General features: G+C 37.3%; 1 protein-coding gene across 3 annotated transcripts; it reads right to left on the bottom strand.

Annotated features, from left to right (window-relative positions):
• Positions 1-411: 411 nt before the first annotated feature.
• On the bottom strand, positions 412-18,402 carry Ccnj (cyclin J). Of its 3 annotated transcripts, none has more exons than XM_087185003.1 (6): positions 18,264-18,402; positions 17,573-17,682; positions 11,601-11,811; positions 4,630-4,929; positions 4,384-4,510; positions 412-3,866 (listed from the first exon to the last, which is right to left on the bottom strand). In XM_087185003.1, the coding sequence occupies exons 2-6, from the start codon at positions 17,639-17,641 to the stop codon at positions 3,455-3,457; spliced, it is 1,119 nt and encodes a 372-aa protein (XP_087041129.1). In that variant the 5' UTR covers positions 17,642-17,682; positions 18,264-18,402; the 3' UTR covers positions 412-3,454. The 3 variants fall into 3 exon arrangements, with proteins under 3 accessions (XP_087041129.1, XP_021108776.1, XP_004838620.1); XM_021253117.2 differs by having other exon boundaries at positions 4,384-4,507; XM_004838563.4 differs by having other exon boundaries at positions 414-3,866; positions 4,384-4,543.
• Positions 18,403-19,629: the final 1,227 nt, after the last annotated feature.

The following is a 19,629-nucleotide window of genomic DNA, read 5'->3' as shown; positions in this document are numbered from 1 at the left end:
TTCAAAACAACCTCAGTTCAGAACTACTTGCCCTGTTCTGAAATGCTAGTTTTTCTTTTTCTTAAATTCAGTCCTGAGGAACATTGTATATTAACTCTCTTATTAACCACTGGCACAGTGCCAGAGCAAGTGATAATACTTAGAAGGCTAATTTAAAAAATGCTTTTTAGGGGGTGTAAATTCAAAACATACTTGTACAAACCTGTTAAATTTTATCCTTTAAAATGAATTCCAGGGCTGGGGATTTTGCTCAGTGGTTTCGCCGCCTGCTGCGCAAGTGCAAGGACCTGAGTTCGATCCCCAGTACCAAAAAAAAAAAAAAAAATTAAAAAAAAAAAAAAAGAATTCCATATGCTAAGATTTAAGTTGACTTAAGTATATATTATATAAGTATATATTATAAATAATATTTATATTAAACAGATCATGACTATTGACTCTTTTCCCTCTCACATCCCTTTATCATTTTGTGTTCCTTTCTCTAGAGATCAGATTTTCATGTTTTCTCAAGTTTTTTTCATAATAGAACCTGCAGTCACTAACTTACTTACAACTAATTTTAAGTTAAAAATCCAACAGTACTATCCAGTACTGAGGCCAGTACTTTTGTAGGCTACAATGCTAAGGTTAGAATATACAAAGGGACAAATGTGGCTGTATTTCCATCTCTATGCCTCTTAGTAAATACAATTATGATGCCGGGGATGTAGCTCAATGGCGCCCGCCACACCTGCCTGGCAAGCGCAAGGTCCTGAGTTCGATCCTTGGTAGAACCCCCCAAAAGTAAATACAATAATTTCAAGGTTGACTTATATGATATGACTCAATGAAGCTGCAAATTACAGGTCTGTATTTAAAACAAAACCACCAACACCATTTTAGTGAAAACTAGTTTTATTTTAAAATTAAGTGCATAGCACTCATCTAATTCCATTGGTGTAGACTTCAGCACCATACTATTTGTAATTAATGTCATAACATAGATACATTTTGGTTTGCAGTCTGTACTTGAGTAGTGTTTATTTAAGTGGACTTTGGTTAAGCCCTTATACATATCATTAATCTCTTCACAGTACACACTTAATCATGGTCCGGTAATCTCAAAAAACAAAAATAAAAACAAAAACGCTTGACTAATAAATAAATAAAACAAAACAAAACAAAACCCACACAACTTCCCTCCCCTAACAGTTGTGATATTTATATTGAAACCTATTGTTTTAAAAAAAACGGTTCTGGTTCTTCAACCACCCTACCCCATCCCGGGTATGCAGCAATTGTAATCAATTATTCTACCCCTCCCCAAAGATTCCAGTGTTATTTTTTTTTAAATATAAATTGGGAAAGTGTTCATAGGCTTTTTAAAAAGGCATATTTTTCTACAAGAATGACATATAAACCAATCAATAAAAGCATTTGACAAGACATTATATTACCACAGGCACTGGCTGTTGTTTCAAGTTAGGATTTCTATCCCAATATCTGACATTCATAGCATTACTGAGGTAGTTAAAATACTGAAAATTGGACTCCAGGTTACTGGGTTCTATGTGAATGTGTATTATTTTTTATAACCTACTTTCCTTCCAAATAATTCAAGTTTTCTTAAGGTAAGAACTATTAAAATCCAATTAGCAGCCGTTTAAAAGAGAGAAAGAGAGGATACTTTCAGAAAACAATTTTCATGCTTGAAAACTGCAACAAGTAGGTGTTCTTACCTGAGTGTTTTTTGTTTTACCAGACTAATAAATCGACCTCAAGTCCTAGGTACTCCAGGTAGGTATAAAAGTTATTTTCCTTTTAAGAAAGGACATTTCTCTAAGAACTCATGCTGGCAGAATCCCATCCACATTCATCCACTGGAGCTGTCGGCATCAATCCATTACTGTGTTTAGCCCCTTACCTTCTTAACAAAGGCCACTGGCTTGATTACTGAGATTCCTGCTGCATACCCACATCTTTAAAATAAGTTTGTCTTCAATGCATACTGTGGTGGTCACCTATCTGCCATGCAGATTTTCTATTCAAGTGCTATCTTTAAAAAAACACAAACAAAACAGACACACCTTACTAATTTTTAAACCAGATAACTTCCCTCCACCAAATCTCTTCTCCCAGATAAGAGCACTATGTATAATTTATCAGTTATGACATGTTTTCCTTTTTAATGTCCCTGTAATGTTTTACTCCTTACTTGCCCTGGCTGTAATAATTATTGCTGTTCTCATTCATTACCAGTACAGTGAAATGTCCCCGGGCAGTTGTGGGGCCAATCTAATGAAAGTGACTACTGAAATTTAGTAATCAGCACACTTGCCCACTTAGACTGACTAGCTGGATTTCAAGGTTGCTTATAAAACCTGTCTTCCATATACAAAGTGCTGCATTAGCACAACCTGAGTATTACCCTGGCCACTTTCCACTCCCAAATAAACCTATGGGACTTTATTCCAGTACTGATACTTTACAGATATGTCTACTCTTGAAAAAAACTTTTTAAAGAGTAATATCAAATCTGAGTATAAATCACCGATTGCACTGAGAAATGCAAAACTTATATATGTATTATGAATCACAGGAACTACTTCATTCTGTGCTACAATATTATGTTCCCATTTGAGAAGTATTTAAACCTGTTATAAAGGTAGTTCGTTCACACTATAACATTTCCAAAGCATGTTGCATTACAGTTAAGTATAGTTAAGTGTTTCCAAGTAGTACAAATTCCCTGAGTTAAATGTGTTTTAATTCTAAAGACTTAAGGTTAATCACTTAGGGAAAAAAACAAAACAAGCAAACAAGAAAACCCCCAAATTATGACCATGATTGCAAGATATGAGATCTACTCCACCCTTAATTTTAGTACACAAATCCAGATACCTATTATGATAGGAAATTATACAGAATTTGAAAAATTTTTTTAACTGAACAGTTGGTATAGCACATCAACTTAAACTTAAGAATTCATCTGTAGCTCAAAAGGAAAATTCAAACTGAATTTAAAAAAAAGGATCTCTTCAAAAATTAATACTGTAACTTTCCTTCATAAAAAAGTTTGGCAAGTTCAAAGATAAACATGAGTCTTTGACATATAAGTGAAAATAAGGCCCAGAGCCTACCGCAGGTCAAATCTCAAAATGGCAAGTTGGAATGTGTCCAAATTTTCTGTTGAATTGAATATTTTTGAAATATTTGGACCACCAGCCAGGCTTGAACATTTCTGTCACACAAGGATTCGTTGTAACAAGATCTGACAAACATACTGTTAAAATGTTTGCTAGTTCTCTTAACATATTCATGGATACTGATGGATATTCAGTCTTCCTGGTGCTGGTACTTGAAGAATTTTGATGTTTTTTGTATCCCTTTTCTTCTGAAGCCAAGTTTACAAAAAGGATGCCCCAGGCCTTCAAGTCACAAAACAGTCTGGGTCAGTTTTTGACTTCACACACCATCACCTTTCAAAGCATGGAGTAATACAAGGGTAATGTTCATTTATCTGATAACTCCGGTTATAAGAAACACTCAGACAGGGCTTAACTTCTACTGGTATTGTCAGGGACATCCCAACACCAGTCTGCACATGCCCAAGGCCCTGAACACTAGTTTGGAAGCCAGCAGGACATGTCTGTAGTGTGTAAGATGAGGTGTGTGTGGTAGATACAATCTGCTGGCAGCTGGGTTGCTCTGATACAGGATGGCGGTACTGCAGTGAGGTCTGTTGAGTCTGATGGAGATATTGAGGCTGCTGAAAGTGAACTGGCCGTGAGGGCTGGGAGGCTGTCTGGAACACACCTATTTGTGCTGAATGAGGGCCTGCCTGTCCTCTCTGTTTGTTTGCTTCTTTCACATCATTGTCATGAGCACTGAAATATGGACACAATGAAAACAACATTAACTGAGAAAAATCTGTAAGAAAATTCTACCCCCCACCTCTTCAACAGCCGATTCCATAAAATCCCAACAACACTGAAGCCTCCCTTATGTCTTTCTAAGCTACTTCTAGGTTGGGAGATGTATCCGCATACTTGAGTGTGGCTGCCACTTCTGAAACATCCAGGCAATTCTTGAAATTCAAAGATGTGGAAATGGGAATGGGGCAAGATTTGCCTGGATTGATCTTAGAAGAGTTATGGACCTACAGACATACATGAACAATACCTAGAATCATACTAACAGTGACAACTTCTAAGTTGTTAATAGCCAAAGGGAGCGTCCTTCCATAGACTACTGTTCATACAGTGGCCTGCTCAGTGCAGCAAGCAGCTGACAGAGGTTAATATCCTAAGAGTGCTGTGCCTTTTAAAAGTAGTGTTTGGTGCAACTTATACATGAAGAAAAATGTTAATGAGAAATAACAAATACAAGAACAAAAGGGCTTACATCAATAGCCGTTCAATGCACTGCACTAGGAAATCCCACGAATAAGCAGTAAGACGATGTAGTCTTGTAGGCCACGTTGGAGAAAGTCGAAGTATAATCCTCGAAGAAGCCACACATGCAGCAGCTACTAAAGAAGGTGCATAATTTAGAAAGGCATAATCTGTGGAGACACCAAAAGTGAACTTAAGCCACAGAACACACAAGTCATAAGCACATAAGTCACTTATAGTATTCACATCAACTCACCTTGTAGAGATACTTCCAGGAAGTAATCTGCATATTTAGCCATGTAGAGCTTAGTTTTTTCCAAACAAATCATTGGCCAGCCATCATGAAGATCTGTTTCATGTACTGCTTCAGAGAGATAATACTCAATGAAATGGGCAGCTGTTGGAAGGCAGAGGTTCCACTGAAAGGTTTCTAATAGTAATAGTTCCATATGTAGCAAATTCTGTTTTGTTAACACTAGATTCATATTAGTCATACAACCCAGGCTGTTGAGCTGCTCCAGCTTAGGCACACTGTCTTCTTTTTCTTCAAATTTACCTTATAAGAAAAGGGGGAAGTGATGGAGAAAATGTTAAACCAGTGACTGTTACAGGTCTAGTCAATTAAATAGGATTTTCTGTCTTACTATCAGGATTTAGATCCAAAAATATTCTTTCTCCTACCTTACTGAGATAGAATTGTGCCATAGCTCTCTGTTGTATATTTGCATATATTTTCTTTCCCAGTACCACTGTCAAATGCTTTTCCCTATCCTCTGAAAATATGCTTGGAACATGTTAACATTTTGATTTGTGTCCTAAAGTATAAAGATCACATGTGCCAAAAACAAAATAGCTCTGGTCAAATCTCACCTGCTATTTCAGAAAGTTTCATTTGTGTGAGTAGGTTGTAGTTGGTGCAAGAAAAGTAATTATTTTAGAGTAGAAGACAGTTTAAAGAATTTAATGTCACAACTTTATCTGAAATAAAACTAATTAAGCTTCAAGTGTTTCATCTTAGTATATTTTTAGCATAATTCCAGAGAGAAAGAAAAGAGATTTGGGAGTGGGGGACTGGGTGAATATCTTAACCAAGCATTGTAATTCTACAGCAAACTCCACACCCCTCTTCGGAATTCAAAAAAAAAATCTACTTAAATCTGAGAAAGGGGGAGAGGCTGATTGTTTATTCTCTTTTAAATTCCCTTACTCAAAGCCAATTAGGAGCAAAGACCACTTGATAGTTGAATTTCATTGTCTGAAGGCGTATCTTTTCAGGAAACACTCTATATAAAGTTTTAATTATGGACAGCTAAAGAATAAGATTTCCTCTCCAGCCCCAGGAAAAATGTAATGCCTTATCTTACACTTTAGTTTCCAAACAAGCATTTTACTATGTATAAAACATGTGTTTTAGCTATTTCTAGAAATTATAGCTCAAGAAAATTCACCAGATATCAATTACTACAGTATTAAGATTTTCCAGATTCGGCAATAGAACAAATAGTTGTCGTCAAGCCTTCTTGGGTCTTTGTTCCACAGTAGATCATGGAAGGACAGCAATGATAATGGAAGCCTTCCACCTACCAGTATTGTATTCTATTAGACTTTAATTGTTTAAAGCAACCACATCACAATTATAGATTTCTCACAACAGATTTTTACACTTATCCTTGTTAATAACTATTACTGTTAGAATATTACTTTTAAAAAGTACCCTGAGGAACCAAGTTTCCCTGTGAAATTTCTCTTCTAGAAGAGATGGGTTTGTATCACACTTTCAAGTTGCTACAGCAAATAAATGGCAGAGACCAGGGTCACTCAGTGCAGATGGTCACTGTTTAGGCAATGGTACCACAGCCAGTAGTGGTCTGCTCACATCTTGGGGCTGGGGAATACAAACAGCTTCCTGCCTTGGTCTTTGTGTAGGAAATGGAACAGGGATTGAAGGTTTTTGTCTCTGATGCCAGGAGATTCTATGGCATCTCTGGAGAAAAACCTAAATTTAAACGATGGCAATGTCTTCCTGCTCCAGAGACTGAACTTCTTTGGATCTAAACAACTCTTTTGGTAAATAATGCTGCAAATAGGAGATGATCCAAAAGTTACACAATTCAGGCTTTAAGAGTCTAGCTAGCCCATCTCAGTTCAAATAACACAAAGATGAATTCATAAGTCTGACCAATAGTATATACTCACTATAGCTGAAAACACTGAAACAATTTTTATGACATAGTTATCCAGCATCATCAACTAAATAGATAAAAGAGGAAAGCCACTGCTCACTCTCAGTATAACAGAGCGAAAATTTTAGAGAAGGAGAATGACCTAGGAATTGGTTTAGGTTCTGGATGAATCATTATGACTTTCAAAGCACCCTGGCATTTGTGTAGCAGCAACAATACTGGCAGTGAATTTCAAAAGAATACTGTAAAAATTAATGAGTTTATTTACATCATGCTTGAAGTTCCTCTGAAGAAACTAACACACCATAATTCATGGATGTTTCATATTATCTTCTTGTGACTTTCAACATCAAAAATAAAATTGTAGGGCCAGGGATTTAGCTCAGTGGTTTCACTGCCTGCTGCGCAAGCACAAGGACCCAAGTTAGATCCCCGGCACCAAAAAATAAATGAATAAATGAATAAATAAATAAATAAATAAATAGTAAATGACCAAATTCACAGCTCAAAAAACCAAGGTAATGAGGCTGGCCAATTTATTTAAGGTCAAATAAGCTCAATCAAACCAAAAATGGAAGCCAAAAGGAAGATACATGTTTGAATTTCTAAATCTGTCTTTCCAAACCAAAATACTATACCAGAGTATATGGGGACAACTATAAGATCAACAGATTTCTATAATTTCATCTATGTGCTAAGTATCCAGTTATTATAAATGTGAAGGACTTTGGATACTGATTTGCAAAGTTAAAAATAACTGCATAAATAACTACACGAGACTCTAATACAGGTTTAAATTTTTTGAAATTCATTATATATAGTGATATATTCAGCTATATGGATATTAAAGAATATCAAAAAGTATATGTGATAACATCAATAAGTACCTGCTTCCATATCTATAGTTTTTATTATGCTGAATGCTGTATGTGTATTTTTAACCTACTTATTCATAAAGATACACACAAGTCACAAAAATTAGTTTCTTCAATTGAAAGGAAATACCAGAAGCCATGTGATTATATTGATAAAGCCCCAGACAGGAAGTAAGGGCACAGGAAATTCCTATCTGCTTCTCAGAAAATAAAGAATTAGAGGCCACAGAAACAAAACATCAGGTTTTCTTTCCTTTAGAGGAAATGTTCAGATCAGCCATGGAAACCAAATCATGTTCAAAAACCAGCAGTGAATAGTAGATATGTGGTAGAGAAGATTTGAATACTGAATAGGGCATGGATCTGATGTGACTGTTAGTGCTGCCAACCCACATTCAATTCGTTCATTACTAAGTGGGAAAGACATCCTTAAAACTAAGAATCCTCACAAATTTCTAAGACCATAGTCTAATAGAAAAATATATGAACAGGAAAAGGGTAACTCAGAAAATAATCTGTATTCATTAAATATTAAGACGTAATTGAAACCAATTGAGTTACAATTGTTCAACTAACAGATAGTACAGTAAAAAGTTTTGCTAACCCAGTATTGGGGTTAGTGAACAAGGAGATACAAGCACTTATTATAAATTGTTACCACTAAAAGCCTATGATTTTTCACTTTTTGGCTTTACTTGATTTCAAGACCATTTCTCAGTTATATAAGACCTTGCACAAATTGGAAGTCTCATCTCCAAGACTGGTTCCAAACTCTCAAATTTAATGCTGCCACAGAAGCCAAGGAAAGCCAGGTTTTATGAATGAGTCAAAATATAAGAGTTTCCCTGGACAAACCTGGGTCCATTTTAGAATAAGCCAAAACCTATGGACTAGGAGCCAGGCTAAAGATTACAGAACAGCTTAGAGGGAAGTTAATTCTTACAATGCTAAGCCTTTAATGTTTCAATCTCTGAGTGATTTTAAACACATCATCCCATTTGATCCTCACAACTTTGTACGGCAAGGGTCTTTATTTCCACTTTATAGATGAACAACCTGATACTCAAGGGTTGTTGAAATTTACATTGTTGTTGGTTCAAGTCCAGAAAATCCATCACCATAGTTCTAAAACACTACACACTGGTCTCCGATCAGAGATAGTGTAGGCCCTTTCTTCCTATTCTAATAATGCAGATAACAGGCAGATGGGTATTAGTTCTTGGAAATTACAAGCTGCACTGTGTTTTTAGCCAAACTTTCAGTAGCTATAAGCTGCTCTTTACTTTCACACTCTATGATACCCATCCCAAAGTAGGGAGGAGTTGGGTTTGGGTCAGAACACACAGTTCAATCCTTCTGTGAGGAGAGCAGTAGTATCTGAATGTTTATGATAATTAACTGGATAGCTGCCCTTGGTATCTAAATATAAGAAGATAAAAATGTGAGAATAGAAGAAACATAAAGAATGAATTCCAAAAATTTAAAACAGATACCAGACACTGAAAACAGGCTATCAGTTTATACAGCTTTCTTGCTGCAGTTAAAAACTCAGGTAAGGAGAGACTGCTATGGGCTAAAGCCAGTCTGTTAGACTCCCAACTCTAGTGTCTGGTTGATGGTCCAACTCTTGACCACTGCTAATCTGGGGCAGGGTGAGACTCTGAACAGTATCTCACACACATTCTTGCCTTTTTTTTTTGGTACCAGGGATCAAACTTGGGACCTTGTGCTTATTAGGCAGGTGGTGGAACCACTGAGCTAAATCCCCAGCCCTCTCACACACATTCTTACTGTCCAGTAGAAAAGAAATAATGTAAAAGCAATTCGTTTCTTTCAGGAAAAAGGGGTCAAGGGTGTCAGCAGAACAAAGAAAGGAGATATTCAGCTCTTTCAGTAGTAAGTGATAACTCATATATGAATCACAGCAAACAGGTCTAAAGCCTCATTATTAGAAAAAAAGCTTTAAAAACGACTTATTACCATACAGATTAAACCAAATAATCTTCAATAAAATAAATGCATCATGACCTGAAATGGTGATACATAAGTTAAAAAGAACAACATTCCATTCCAATCAACATAAGGTAGTTCAAAAAATAAATTCCCCTCCTCCAAGTTGTGGAGACTATAGGAACTTGGCACCAACACCAAACAGTACACAGTGACCAAAATTCTTATTGATCAATCATAGTCTTCAGCAAACTTTAATAGTGACATGTCATTTATATTTTAGTAGTCTCTAAGTCATTTGGTAAGTTATTAGTAAACTTCAGTTGCAAATATAAGTCAGCCTCTGAACTGGCTGCATTGTGCATTATTTCATAGTCCAACAAAATGAGCCTGCCTTTTGGCCTGCACCATATTTTAAGAACCACAGGCAGAATGGGTGGGACTTTGTAGTGACAAAATGACAAGGACAGTCACAGCAGACAAAAAAATTACTTGCCAATAATGATCCCAAGTTTTTAAAATAACCTAACTATAGGTCTAATTTCCACTGTCTTTTTATTATCAACCGATTCTATAATAAACATTTTGTGAGACAATAAAAAGTCATTTTATTTGTGGATTCTCACACATATGACCTATCAAGTATATATAGTTTTTCCAATCTTACAAAAACTAGTAGGCCTTGAAGGACTTCATAGCCAGTGATGAAACATACAGTATTTTACACATGATGACTTATGAGCATGAAAGTTTAATTAAAAATTAAATTAAGAGTTAATTACAAATGTACAAAGCATTACCTCTCTGGCTTCTGGGTAGAAGAGAGGCAGATGTGTCTGGATCTTAAAGGATACTAGATTAAAAGGAAATGGAGATCTTCAGGAAGTAGATTAGTATTCTGCTAAGAATTTGGCTCAAATTGCATGTGATAGGACTGGATGATGAAAATGGAAAGGTGACTGTGTCTAGATGAAAGGTTTTAAGTGCTACATTAAGGAGCTTCCACCTTAACCCAAAAGCAATGGGAAGTCATTACTATGGCTGGGAAGAATAAGAGTAGGAAAATAAAATCTGAGTAGAGATTAGTACCAGAAATGATCACATAGGGCTTCATGTGATTTTGAGTTTATTAGAGGTCACAGCACAAAGATGTTTTAGGAAGAACCTTGGTGCTTTGGTATAAGCAGTGTTTGGATCTCAATCCTCCAGCGAGTCAGAGGTGAAAGCTCTATATTGATATATCTACATATTACTTTGAAATAGGGCTTAACTTTCTATTGTAAGGACATGGATAATATAAAAGCTGTGTTATCCACCCAGTTTCAATATTAAATGCAACCTTTTTACATTACTAAAAGAGAAAATTTCAATTTTTTTTACTTGCCCTCTCTCTTCAGTGAAGGTACTAGCAAGTGATGAAATGAGTTACGGAACATGTTAAGAGAAAGAGGCACCAAAAGGCCTTAGCAGTTCATTCTGTATTGTCTAACAAATACAGCTGTATCAGATTCTTTCTTAAAGTCTACTATAGTTGGTTTAATACACAAGCAAAGGTTTTCACAATGATAGCAGTTGCACATGAACTTACAGTACATTAAGCCAACTTGTCATATACTCAATAGAAAGTATTCCAACAATATAAAAGTATGGCGGCTTTACAGCAGTTTCTCAATTTCAACTCCACTTACATTTTGAGTCAGAGAACTCTCTTCTGGGGAACTGTCCTATGTATTATGTGATGATTAGCAGCATCCCAGGAATTTATGCATTAAATGCAAGTAGCATCCCCCCAGGATGTGACAACCCAAAATATCTCCACACATTGACAAGTGTCCCCTGTAGGACAAAATTGCTTCTGGTTTTGAATGACTGATTTAAAACAAAGGTCCAATTGGAAAGGTATATCGGAATCACCCTTGGGGCTTTTAAAAAGTCAGACAATTCTCAGGTTCCATTACATAGACTCTGACTCAGTATAACTGTGATGACCTACACTTTGAATTTCTATCAGAATCTTCAGCACTAGGGCTCATGTACATATTCTTAAAACTCCAGAGTCACTTCTTAATGCTTGATTAACAATTACTGTGCCAAGAAGCACTTTCAATGTACTCTTCCCTTTAGTGATAAATTGGAATAAATGGAATTTGGTGATAATTCACTGAGTTCTATGTAAATTAATGAAAATTTCTAGCCATACAGATCAGATTCATACTTACTTGCTAAAAGCAGACAGGAAAGTGCAACTAAATGCAGTTGCTGGATAGAGATGTCATAGCGATCCATAAACAAGTCCAGTAAATAGACAGCAAGATGTCTGGCAGAAGGGCAGAGTGTGAAGCGATTGCTTACAATGGCAATCAAGTCAGCAAAATACCTTCTGAGACTTAGTTGAGGGGACTGGCCTTTGTAGGAGGGCAACTTCAGCTCCTAAAGCAAGAGGAACAACATTTAATCTGATATAATCTGTAGAAGCATCCCCATAATAAACGACTTAACATTGTTTTTATAAGTGATCAAAACGGACTTTTCTTGAATGGTACAGAGAAATGAAAAAGTTGAGTGGGAAAATAAAAAATAGCATTAAAAAATTAATCTAAAACCAAAATTCTCTCCTCATTCTTAGCCACCTCTGATGTGACCATTTATAAATGTTTCTAGCTTCATGGAATAGATATATTCTACAAAGATTTATAGGAGAATTCTGTTTTCTCCATCAGGCATTTTCAGAAAAATGTTCTTATCAAAAACCAACACACACATACACCCCTACCTACCTCCAGGAAGCTCAAAGCTTTTGGTTAGAAGGTAAGAGATTAAGTCCACATGGTCATAGTATGTTGCCTACCATATTAAAACTTGCAGGGATGTGGAGACTAGCCTTCATCCATTAGTATCTTCTAATCTTATTTCCCTTTTAGTTATTTTATGATCTCTCCTTCATACAGCTAAATATTTCCACATGATTAGCATTCAATCTTAAAACTATATGAACTCATTTATTAAAAATTTGAAAGTTTATATATTACCAGAAGATTTCAAGAATGTAAAGATGGAAATCTTCAAAATTCACTTTATAAGGTCAGCATAATACTGAAATTAACCTCAATAATACCAGGAAGTAACAGACAGGATATCAAAAGCACACAAAAAAAGATAAATTGTGCTTTTACATACTTTTATATATCAAAGGACTTTATCAAAAGAGTAAAAAGGCAGCCCATGGAACAGGAGAAAATATTTGCAAGTCATATATCTGATAAGTTAATACCTAAATTATATAAAGAACTACCACTCAATAATAAAATAAATAACCTGACCTAAAAATGGGCAAAGAACTTGAACAGACATTTCTCTAAAGAAAATATAAAATGGCCAACAAGGATATGAAAAGTTGCTCAATGTGAACAATTCAGGAAATGCAAATCAAAAGCACTAAAAGATATCATTTCACACTCATTCAGATTGCTAGTATCAAAACAAAACAAAATAAGTGTTGGCAAGGGTGTGGAGAAACTGGACCCCTGATGCATTACTAGTAGGAATGTAAAATCAAGTAGTGGCTGAAGATAATATGGGAGTGTCTTGAAAAATTAAATATAGAATTACCAAATGATCCATCAATTCCATTATAGAAATATATTCAAAAGAACTATAAGTAGAGACCTGAACAGATTATTTGTACATCTATGTTCATATCATTCATTATTCATAATTACCAAAAGGTGAAAACAACCCAAATGCCTATCAACAGATTAATGGATAAACAAAATGGGGCATATGCATACGACAGAATATTGTTCAGCCTTAAAAAGAAAACTGATATGTGTCACATGGATGAACCTTAAAGAAAGTATGCTAGGTGAATAAGTTGAACACAAAATTATTGTATGATTCCTTACATGAAGTACTTACAATAGTCACATTCATAGGGACAGTAGAATAATGTTACTAGAGCAAGGAGAGTGAGATTGGGAAGTTATTGGTCAATGGGTATGGAGTTTCAGTTTGGGAAGATGAAGTTATAAAGATGGAGAGTTGTAATGGTAGAAAAACAATGTAAATGTATATAATGCCACTGAACTGTCACTTAAAAGTGTTAAAATGGTAAATTTTATAATAAATGCAATCAAGTTAAATATTAATATAATTTTACACTACCTAAGATAAATAGATAAAATAGTAGCCAATGTAATTTAGTAATGCATCCAAAAAATACTTCATCAATTGTAGTACATCTCAGGAATATAAGGATGGCTAGGCAGCAAGAATACCATTACAGTAAGTCACAATGATAATTCATACTTAAATATGCACATTCATCTTGACAGATGCCAAAATGGCATCTGAAATAAAACTGACCCTGAGAGAAATAAGAACACATGTGCATATATCTCGTTGATGAAGGAATGAATGGAAGGAGGAGAAAGATCTGAAATATAACAGCCAGTATCTCATTTGGAGGTAAAATAGGAGGATTACTATTCTAGTGCCCATTACTGGAACACAGTTCTAATAATTATTCTGTAATTACTCTGTAAGTACCAATCAATTCAAATTTTAAAAAGTGAAGAATAGTTACTGGAAAAGAAAAAAAATCAAAAGTCAGTTTCAGGAACAACATATTATTTTTTCATATGGTAGAATTTTTATCCAGAAAATGCATGAACATTAACAGAATAAGAAGAAACAGTAAGAATTCAGCAGGATGGCTGGCTACAAAATAAATATTTCAAAATAGCTTTTCTGTATAATAACCAATTAGAAAATAGAGTATTTCATATATAGTAACTATAAAAATCAAAACACTGAGAAATACATTTATATATGCCAGCACTGTATGAAAATAAATCTTATGAGTTGTGGAAGACTTACATACACAGAAGATATTCTATTTACTTGGATAAATGATGTATATGATGACAATGGCATTTCATAAATGGGGACGACAGATGTATTTAATAAACCTTTGTCACACATGACAAAGAACTGATTTGTTGGAGAACTTGTAAGAAAAAAACCAACGTATAAACAGAAAGTTCAAAGGAAAAACACAATAGTTCATAAGAAAAACACAATAAGGCCAAAAACATTTGGCCTATTAACTTATTAGGACATTTTATGTTTTTAATGTTTATGTAAGAAAAGTAAACAAACACTGAGAAAAAAATTTCTCCAAATAAAAGGAACATGTTAGTTTCTGTGTAGCTCTTAAGAGTTCTTCTTTTCTCCCTATTTCTTCAGATCTTTACAATGGTATAAATGAGTTCTAACTTTATCTTTCTTTCTTGCCATCATGTGTTATTACTAATCATCTCCCATGGTAGCAGCCACTGTGCTAACCCCAGGAGATACTGTAGCTGGAAGAAGTCTCAAGCCTCTCTTTAGCAGGTGAATAAAAATACATGGATGATTATAATACAATATTGTAATCACAGGGTTTTATAAGAACACTGAGGAAGGTGATATAACTCAGCTCAGGGGGATGGGGAGTTGGGAAAAAACAAAACCAGGGTAGGTGTTCTGGAAAAAGAGGCCTGAACTTGACAGACTCAGTAGGATACATACTTGGAAAATACTAGTGGAATTTATTTTTAATGATGTTAACCTTACCAAAGGCAATAGGGACTGGGAATATAGCTAACAAGTAGTGACTAGCGGTTTGATCCCTAATATTGCAAAGAAAAAAAAAAAAGGAGCAGGAACTTTAAGGGCCATTGAATGGATTTTAAATGTCCAGGTATTACGCCCGTTGTTAAATGTCCAGGTTACAAAAGCATGAGAATGATTATGCTTCTCTCAACCTACAAGTTTCTTTTGTTGTTTATTTCAAGTCCTCTAGAACTGAACACTTGTTCCCATCTGGTTCTTAGCACCTCATATGAAAAAAAGCAGAGAAGCCTGAATAAATCATCTTCATCTTCATCCTCAAATCTTCATCAGCTCACCACCCCAAAGCTCACCAACCCAGCTCCACTGACCAGCTAGGATGGAAATAAACGCCTAGAAGAAATACTCAGAAGTTTAAGCACAACTCTGTGGAATAAATATTTTCTTAATGCTTTTCGCAAAGCTCTCAAAAATACTCTTCCAAACAGACTATGATACTAATGAGACACAAGCATCTAAGAAGACACTTGTTTCATAGGTTTTTTTTGAATGGTAAATTATTTTACAAAACAGTATATTTAGCATTGGGCTCAAAGCGAGTCCATTCTATTTTCAATCTTCCCTAGCAGGAACAATGCTGGTCACAATTATTTTCTCCACAAATCTCGAAGCTAAATATAAGACATTTTACCCTGAATCAGAATAGCAACTGCCCAAAATAAGACCTAAATTCAGATGCTTTTACACTGTCACTGCTCTAATACCTGGCATAGTACCTTGCACATAGTATTTGACATGTTGAATAAACAGATGATTATCCAATTAAATTACCAATTAGCAGAAAATTAACATGTTTTTCTATGAGAAAAGTTTATTCTAAATTCCTTGATTTCAATGTACTACAAATAGGGGTCTGTCCAGTTCTGTAACTTCAAGTTCTACCAATTAACATAGATTCTTTATAAAGTGTGGCCAATCTGTCAAATTATGAACATGGTCCACACAAGGCTTACATATAACATAAAGACAACCCAGGGTAGTATGTTCCAGAACGCCTATGATAACCTTCAGTAGCATTCCTTTAGTACCTGTGCTACCTTGTCCTCTGACAGTTTATAAGCAACTTAAGTGAAGAGCTGTTTTATTCCTTGGATCATCTGGAAACTGATGCACCAAAGCATTCAACAAATCTGAACTTAAAAGAAAAAATCTTCTAAGCTCAAGTGACAAAATGAACTCAGATAATTATTCAGGATTAAAATTATCTACACATAAAATACAAGAATTGAAAATCATGAAGATCACTAGGAAAAATCTTTGAAGCTTTATGTCAATTGAAAAATATATAAATATATGCATCATTAACAATTTCATCACATACTAGAGGGATAAAAAGCCTGACACAGAACATTTCAAACTGAAAGATATGTCAAAAAGAAAATCAAAAGTATGTCTGGACAATTTTCAAAGTGGAAAACCTACAAATCTTTTATTAACACTCTAGAAAACCATTCCATAGTTGAAACTTTTATATAGTACAAACAATGCTCTTAGGGGCAGGAGGTGTATACAGCCGTAAGAGATTGAATACCACAAATAGTAAATAGCATTTGGAAACCTCAAGCTTTAGAAAAATGGTACAATTGTAACAATGTAAGTCAGAATTAGATCTTCTAATCTTCTAAACCTGGCCAGAAACTCAACATAAAAGTTTATTATCATCCCAGGATCTCTCAACAAGGGCCAGAATTCCTTTTATTAAAGAGTCACCTGTTTTGCTTCTTAATCTTCTACACTTAACAAATGGCTCTCTCTATCCAAGGTGAAACTGAGTTAAGTTAGAGATAATTTTGGATCTGATTCCTCTTTTGGTTTTTAAAGAGGCAGAGCAGTCCCATTAATGACTTGTGACTTGTAGAGTAAAACTTAAGAGCAACAATACACAGAATTTAAGCCTGAAAGAGTATTTTTTTCAATATTCATTAAGTATAGTAAATAATTCTACTTTCTACTGCTAACATTAGCAGAAAGGAGTAGCTAATTCCTTCCACCTTAAGGCTATTTTTTGAACAGCCCCAAATCTTAAGGAGCAAGTAATAGCAGCTATTATTTAGGCTTATTATACGTCAAACACTAATCTTAGCCCCTGTACAGTACTGACATTTAGATTTCACCATCACTAAATAAGGTACATTCTATGATTCCTCATTTACAGATGAAGAAACTGAGAAACAGCAACTGAGTGGAAAGGCTGGGGAATTTAGTAATGTACAAATGTGACTTATAACAGCTGCATAACTTAAATACAAGATCAAAAGCTATGGTCCACCTGGAAACAAGAACGTTGGGATATCCCTTTCTATCTTCCCTCTACCAACTAACATGCCCAGCACACCTCCTCATTTAAGCTGCAGGTTCTTCCGATACGACCAGGGTAGGAACTAAGAATTAGTCAAATAAGCAAACCTCGATCGAGTCTTTTGGCCTGGAACATCGTAAAGAACCTGACCTGACTTTCCAGGGAACTAAAATTCCTAACTGGCGCTAGCCCCAGAATGGGAAGGTCGGGCAGTAGGATTACCTTGTAGCGAAGCGCTTGGTGGATGTCGGCAGCCAGCTGTCCTCGCCACCACTGCCCCTCCAGCTCCATGGGACCCGGCAGCGAGCCCAGCCAGACGCTCTAACTTCAGTCTGAAAGACACGCCCCAGACCCGCTCACAGCCCGCAACTTTGCCCACGACACTCCGCCCCCCCCCGAAAGGTGTGACCTCGGCCGCCCAGTGAGGCTGTTCATCTTCACCTGACTCATCGTAAACCCAGCACCGATCCAAAACAGTTCCCAGACGCCACACGTAAGACCCGATCTACCCACTCCGGAGGTACTGGTTTATTTGGGGAGCTCCCCACTAGATGCTTAGCAAGCGGGGTGCAATTCAGGCCTCGCATACTAAAGCGAGGACCCGGTCGCACGCTGTGGAAAAGCCTTTGGCTCCCGGCGTCCTGGGTTCGAACCCTCCTGCCAGCCCCGAGGAGCGGGGAGACTTCACACCAGTTCCAGGCGGGGTGGGGGGGGGGGCGAAAACCCCACACCGAGAGGCCGGAAGGCCACAGACCGTCTGGTGCCTGCTCCTCCCCGGGACTAAGGGACGCACCCGGCTGCGTCGCACCAGAAAGGGAACAAAAGGCCGAGCCAGCGGAGCCCCGCGCCTCACCCCGGCGGCCGGGTGCCCGCGCCCCGTCCAGGCCTGCCCGGTCCACAGCGGATCCCTTACCCAGAACTGCGGCCGTCACAGCCCCAGTCCCGCCGGCGTGCGGGGTATGCCGGCCCCACTCATGCTGCGGACAGTGGGTCGCAAAGCACCAGCCTCAGCTGCAGCCCAGCGCCGGGGGAACCGCGCCGCCCATTGTTAAAGAGCCGGCAGGCGGCTCCGCGTACAAAGCCAGCGCGGGGGCACTTGCGGCCCCGCGCTGCCAATCTCGTCTCGCGATACAGCGGGGTCGCCCCAAACCGTCCAATCGGCGGCCGGGTCGCGCCCAGGTTCAGCGCCCAGCGCCAGCTCCGGTAGTGTCCCAGGCGGCGCGGTGCGATCTCGCGCTGCAGCTGGAGGACCCCGTCACCACCTATGGCTAAGTGAGCCTGTGGGTGGGCGCAGGTTGGAAAGGCGCGCCAGAGAAACTTTAAAGTGGATATCTAGGTTGCCAATCTGGTACGCACACCTGCTGAGAACCTTCGAAGGCTCCGTAGTGTCTGCGGGGAAAAGTTCTGACACCTTAGATTGGCGAATAAAACTCTTACCGCACGGATTCATTCAGTGTGCTTTATCGCACATTGCAGCAATCCCATAGGTCCTAGGCACTAATCTGTGGGATCATCAAGATCTCCAACTGTGCTTTAGCCGTTTGTGCAAGCCCTAAGGCGCTTTTACTGTGAAATTTGGCTCCAGATTCCACCTCAAAATCCATTCCTCTTCTAGAAATCCAATTAATCCCCGTCTCTTTGGCTTTAAAGATTTCCAAGAGCTCTGACTGAAGGGAATTAGTAACCTAGCATGTCAAACCCATAGTGGGTGTTGATTAACAATTTGTGGCAGTAAATCAGAAAACTACAAAACTGGAAAAGCTCCAGCATCAATTATGGTGGTGTTGGAGCTGAAATGTGATGAGCAGAAACCTAATCAATTGTGTTTTAGCATGTTTGATGGACTTTGATGTTTGATGGACAAAAGAAGTGGATGGTCAGCCTAGGACAGTGGTCCCCACTTTTTCAGACTATCAATCAACTTCTTTATTAAAAACTAAATCATGGGACTCCACCTGTTTTGAGTTCTTTGTCCAAAAAGATTCAGGATGATAAAGGGGTACCACAAAGTGATGAAAGCATGTTATGTGAATCTGAACGGCAGCAGACGTGTACATGAGCAATGGTCCATCTGTAGACAATTGCATACGGTCATGAGAGCCAGTCTACAGGAACCAATGACAAGAAAAGGGAAATTCAGAAGCAGAAATTGGCAGAACCCCAATATCCAAAGAGAGGCTGCTTGGTTTACTTCAGATACAGGGGTTCCCTAGAGAGAAGATGGACATACTAGGCTAAGAGCTCCATACCATTTAGAATGAGATTTAAATAGTATTTGA

This window comes from Heterocephalus glaber, unplaced genomic scaffold (genome assembly GCF_053883595.1).
Source record: "Heterocephalus glaber isolate CG9 unplaced genomic scaffold, H.glaber_assembly_v1.0 deba00001497, whole genome shotgun sequence".
Taxonomy (NCBI): Eukaryota; Metazoa; Chordata; class Mammalia; order Rodentia; family Bathyergidae; genus Heterocephalus; species Heterocephalus glaber.
The sequence above is the reverse complement of the archived record's forward strand: the minus strand, read 5'-3'. Positions and strand labels throughout refer to the sequence as shown.